Source organism: Dipteris shenzhenensis, chromosome 19, assembly GCF_047967505.1.
Source record: "Dipteris shenzhenensis isolate YYH24624 ecotype China chromosome 19, Dip_SZ_1.0, whole genome shotgun sequence".
NCBI lineage: Eukaryota > Viridiplantae > Streptophyta > Polypodiopsida > Gleicheniales > Dipteridaceae > Dipteris > Dipteris shenzhenensis.
Genome location: NC_141614.1, coordinates 42,746,409 through 42,752,451, shown reverse-complemented (window position 1 = coordinate 42,752,451; position 6,043 = coordinate 42,746,409). Strand labels below are relative to the sequence as shown.

The window sequence follows — 6,043 nt, the reverse complement described above, 5'->3', positions numbered from 1 at the left end:
TTGTGCTATGATCTCTTGGATGAAATTTTGGTGACGCATATGACCATGGATGGTGTTTATGCTTGAGGCATTTGGCTCTTAATGCCATTGTTTTGCCATTGTAGGTTGACATTTTCTTTTAGGTCAGATTTGCTCATATGGATGCATAGTATATGCACATGAGTTAGATGCATTTTGATGCTTTGAGCCTTTGAGGTTTAGTGATATTACCTTCCATTTTGGCATACACATTTGGGTGCACTTGGTATTTGGTGTGATTCTTTCTTGTAGGCACTAGCATTTGGGATTTTGTTTCATTTATATCATGGCATTCTCTTCCATGTCTGAAAAGGAGTTTTTTAGCATTAAAAAGTTTGATGGGATAAACTTTTCTTTGTGGAAAGAACAAATAAAGAATGTGCTTATTCAAAAGAAGCAAATTAAACCCTTAGGATGCGCTCGGAGCAGGTTGGATACACGTCCCAAGAGACGACAGAACTGCATTGTTTCTGCCCCAAAGTGACATGCGTGGTCACAGATTTTGTCTTCACAAAGGTCTCCAGTAGGTTTTGCATTTGGGTTAAGTTCTTTGTTTTGATGAGGCTTAAACCGTTGCTTGAAAATTAAAAACGTTGAGCGGTACCCATGGCTTTGGGGAGAAACAAGAACGCGAGCGTTCAAACATACTACCCAAAAAAGAAAAAAGAGTGAAAAGCACGGAATCTTTCATGACCAACCGACAACAATTCGGTATCGACTTATGAAGCTCTTTACGATTTTGGGCTAGACGATGAACTCGTCTTCTGGACGGGATTGACGATGGTGTGGTGCAGCTACTGCGCCAAAGATCAGGAGACTGAAAACGATGACATCAACGGTTTCACGTGCGTAACTCGACACATTCAGATATTGCTGCCGGAACCCACTTTCTGTAATTAAGATTTTGGCTGAAGGCGAAGGGGTGAACGTCTGAAGCGGCGTTATTTAGATCTCGATGGGTGGAACCGAGTTTCCTACTCTCAGGAGCTAAAAACCTGATATTTGTTATTTTACAAGGCATATTGCAAACAAGAGCAGCATGTAAAGGTTTATGGGATAGTTGAGAGAGAGAGAGAGAGAGAGAGAGAGAGATCCGCCCTTAAGAGGACTCAAATCAAGCAACTGTCCCCCTCACCCCTTCACCAAGAGTGGTGCTCACCTCTCGCTACACCTAAGACTGGGACCATCAAGCTCAGGGAGGTCCTCAAGTACAGGAAGGTTAGCCTTGCTAGAGTTGTGCACCACTTGAATGAGATGGCCTCGTGATTCCAACCACTTGGTGCATAACGGCTCAGGCTCTGCTGGCCCTGCAAACAGCTGCAGAGTGCTACTGCTTGATGACACCCAGCTTGTAAACGTGCATAGGAAAACAGGTGACAATTGACGCCTAGGACATGCAGCTTACGTCAGAATGCTCAGGAGAAATCCAATTATTTGTAGGTCTTGAGGACACCATGCTCTCCGTTTAATTTTGCAAGGATATCGCGGGCTCAGATCTACAACATGGTGAAAATGTTCAGATCTTGTGATTACATCCCTTAGTTGTAAGATTATGGCGTCCTTTTAATGTGATGACAATTATACTCTGCAAAGATCTTCCCAGGTGTATGTTGTCTCTTCCTGAAATTCCCGTCAACTTAGACATGTACACTGCGTAATGTCACAAATAATAGTGCTTTAAGACAAGTTTTGAGTTGGAGGTATTGGCCACTGATTGCATGAGTTGGATTTGGTAGAGAAGACAAATGTGATGCCTCACATGAAAATTTAAAATGTTTTTTGATTTATTGCGCAAATCAGCGTTTCACAATATGTAGGCAAGAAATCTTGCAAGGAGCAATTACTGATTGTCATTGTGCACTTTTTGATATGGTCTAGGTGTTGTACTGGATGTGGACGTGTGCTTGATGACAACATTTATTCGTCAGATCCCACTTTTACAAAAAGTGCAGATGGCCAGGTGATATTTTTACCCAAAATTTTAAGTTATTTTAAATCATTTTGATAGTGTACTTGAAGGTCGACATTGCGATACGTGCTCTTACTGATGCCACAATGGCTGTAGCAAACTCACACTGTGGAATGTTCTCTCACACTCGATCTCACTCAAGATGGTACAAGAACCTGCAAACTGCAAATGTGCAGAGAAATAATAGAAAGCCAAAAAATGCAGTAGAATACTCCATAACTGTGGGCAAAAGGAGCTCAGAGAAGAGCTAAAAAACATCAGTGTCAACTAAGGGGGCAAACTGAAGCCTCTATTGGGCTCCTGTGCGCTAGTGAAAGGGCTTCAGCCACAAGAGGCCCTTATGTAATGCTGGTGAAAGCACAGACCAGGCCAACTTGGTCTGTAGAGCAGGCTCTGTTTTACCTGACCTGCCTGTCTGTACCAGCCAACCATAGTGGCTGATTGGGCTGCCATTGTCCTGGCCTATAAATAGGCCCAGACCAGGGCAGCCCTCCACCCCACACACAAACTGCTGCAGTATGCAGCCCGAGGCACCATCATTCCGCTCAAACCAAGGCCTGCTACACCTGTAAAAATATAACCGCTACCTATCCCGGCCAATCCTGATCTACTGCCTGGCATCCTCATATGGGGCTTCATAGTGATCTCCAATGTGTGTGTGTATGTATATGTATGTGGACCAGTGTTAGGCCTGGGAAGATCTACCATAAACCTGCATCTGCTCCAACCAGGGGCCAATGGACAGGCCTCCTTCGTGCACACAAACCTAGAGACGATCCCTCATTTCTTCGGGGCTGCCAGGCAGCGCAGAGAATTTGGTTGGGAGCCCTCCGGATTGTGATCAGCATGCAAAGGATGCAGCGTGATTTCACTTGGTGTGAGGTTGCGTGGCTGATGGAAGGAGGACACGCCGTCTCATCGACCCAGCCTCCCTAGATTCAAGCCCAGCATGCTTTCAGGATAGAGGCATATGATGAGTCTCCTCCTGCTGGCCTACGCCCACTTCTTCCTCCAGAGGACAATGTTTGGGAGATGGTGTCCAGCATCACTGCTTGCAACTGGGTCACCCATTGCAGTTTCACCCTGCGTGCCATAGGTGAGTGGGGGACTCTAGGTTCTAGAGTGACCCTTCATCATTGGATCTCCATTGTTAAGTTGTAGATTGTACTGATGACATGGGTCATTGGTCTGGAAGGATCTCCCACAGCTTGGATTAGTGGTATTACGCTGTCTACTACCGTCATCCCAGTGCTTGTGCATCTTCTCCTCCCATTCGGTCATCAGTAGGTCCTTAGCATCATCATCATCTGTAAAGATATTCTTCCTTGGGGTAATGGAGCTTCTCCGAGCTGTTCACAATCCTGCTATTAGCTGGGTCTTCACCCTGAACTTCCTCAACGGATAGTTCGTCCCATCAAGCTTGCAGACCTGAAAGTGTCGTTGCCATTCCTGCCAAACACACTATCCTACACTCTCAAGGAGCTGAGAGAAAGAAAGAAAGTTTATTATAGTCTTCGGAAGAACGATGGGTCTATGAGACTCTGAAAAAACCTGATACAAGTCCAGTTAAAGGGGTGGAGCTACTAACCAAGCATCCACACCCATGCAGAAACAGAAATTGTATCATACATAGTCATATCAAACAGTACAAGTAATCATCTACAGTAAAACCATCCTCCACTACCGTCATAAGACAGAATGAAGTGTGCTATAGGACAATGTGGCCCCTCCCCTCGTCAAGAGTGAGGGAGTGATAGCATGAAATCCGATATGGAGTGCTGGTGACCACCCCTAGTGGGTGCTGTCCTACACTATCTCTTGGTCACAGCTTTGTGTCTGACGAGGGCGACGGTCACACCTGTCGGTCTGGCTCCCACTTTGAACATGGAGGGAATGTCCCCAATTGTAATCTGTGCATCAACCCTCTGTCTGAGCTGTTGTGTCACTGGCTCTAGGTCACGATCATGTTTGAGACCTGTGGAATGGGCATTCGTGTGATCTGGCGGAAAGAACTCTGTGATCATGCTCTGAGATGAGTCCAAATGGGTATGTTCCTCATGTCTCTGAAGTCGGAGTTGATGCTGAGGATGCCTAACTGTCTCATGAATGAACGCGGCCAGGCATCTCTGATCTGGATACCCTGGAGCTATTTCTGAATAGACAATAGAATCACCCCTTGATCTCATAGTAAACGGGGCATCTGAAGATGAAATGTTCCTCTGACTCTACCTCCTGTAGGCTACACAGAGTACAAATAATCCTGTCCCTGAGTAGACCCTCTGCTCTGCCACTCTCAATGCGGAACCTATGTGAAGAGACCCGAAACTGTCCAATGGAGATCCTCAATGAATGGGGTAAGTGAACCCGTGTATACCTTGGTGGGTCAATAAACTCCTCATCCGAGATATGTTGGCAATGATCTTTGTAGAAGCTAAACTTCAGAGGGAGCTCAACTGGTTTTAATCAGGTCCGGAATGTGTGTAGCTATAGAAGATCCTCATGTATGACCTGCTTAATCTCATGATACTGAAGTGGGGAGAATGGTGCATCAATGTTGTACTGGAAAGGAGGAAGTCTATCCATATGTAACCCCTGTCGCTCAAACCATCTCACTGTGTGCACATATCAACATCTTTGGTCACCTGTCGCTGATAATGCTATGAAGGAGGACAATGCTAACCACGGTAGTCACCCCCTCCCTACATATGAAGGATGGGCCTCAGCCCTATAGGGTCGACCCTCCCCTGCTGTACATAGAGGCTGCCATGCAGCCCTATAAGGGGCTCCCCCCCCCGCCTATGGCCGACCTGGCTTGGTGATAGGGCCGACCTAGCAGCCTATAAGAAGGGGCTGCTGGGGCCTAGTCTGTTGCCCCAATTCGACCTGCCAGCATAGGTAGATCTACCCTACTCTATCCTCACGGGGGCAGGCACACCCACAACAAGGCCCTCTCTCTAGACTAGCCTAACCTTATGGGGGGTGGGCACACCCACAAGCACTAGCCCTCTCTCACTAAGGTGACATTAGTAGATGTTGGCCTCCAATACCCCCTCTCAGCTCTTGGATAGAACACAAACGCCAGGGAGTGGGTGTGCTGCCGGAACAACTGGAGGAATCCATCGTGTGATGTTCCATCATGGAAGACTGCTACAGGTACTATCAAGAAGCCCTCTCTTGGCGCAAACCATCTTAGCACGATTACTAGAAACCTGGAATTGTTGCTTTGAGGCCACAGGTGCCGTATACTCCTTTGGTCTAGTACTGGACCCTGCTACAATGGGTCATTTGGTACAACAATCCAATTGTTGGTATTGGTATGCCACTCCAACAGAAGGTACTTGAACAATAATCCCACTGATACTGCCACCGGTGCAAGGTTAGTTTTCCTGCATGGGCACCTATATCTCGGAGCTAGATAGCCCCCTGTGAAGCCCCCTCTCAAGTCCAAACTGGTACACTATCACGAGATCGATGAACTTCAGTGCTCCAATGACAACAACTCACAAGGATCAATCAACTGTGTGTGGATTCCAGCATTGGCAATATGCAGATCCATCCGGATCTCCAACAGCTCATCCGACAATAGATGCAGCAGAACACTAGGAGACCCCCTCTGGATCTGCTAGGTCATAACGTCCAAACAAAATACATACTGATAACATACTGCCTTTTGAGTCAACGGGAACAACTCCTCATGGCTCAAGGTCCTACGTGAAAGCTTGACTTGATGAAAGACTCCCTTCCTGACCGCCAGGTACCACTGCCACAAACAAGCAAACAATCCACCATCTGGATCCGAAAAGTCAGCTAGCAATGTATCCTGCATCGTGCTACTAGAAGGCTGGATTATACATTGTTGTGGCAATAACACTATCAAAGTGGTTATTGGTCCCCTCACTAATCCTTTGGGGACACTGCCGCCAATAATGACCTTTTTGGCCACAACGGTTACACGTACAGGACGCCTTGGGCTCCAAAACTTACAGGGAAACCCTCGGGAGAGGTTCGATTATATAGGGACACCAAGTGCTCCCAAATACTCTTAGCCACTGTCAT

The 6,043-nt window shown here is 46.7% G+C and overlaps 1 protein-coding gene across 1 annotated transcript in view; it reads left to right on the top strand.

The window, feature by feature from the left end:
- The first annotated feature begins 665 nt into the window (after window positions 1–665).
- LOC147890504 (uncharacterized) overlaps window positions 666–6,043 on the top strand; it is a 75,290-nt gene continuing 69,912 nt past the window's right edge. The window contains exons 1-2 of the mRNA XM_087390995.1: window positions 666–863; window positions 1,897–1,978. Coding sequence (XP_087247121.1) covers window positions 799–863; window positions 1,897–1,978 — 147 coding nt within the window. The 5' untranslated portion in view covers window positions 666–798. The remainder of the gene's footprint in view (window positions 864–1,896; window positions 1,979–6,043) is intronic.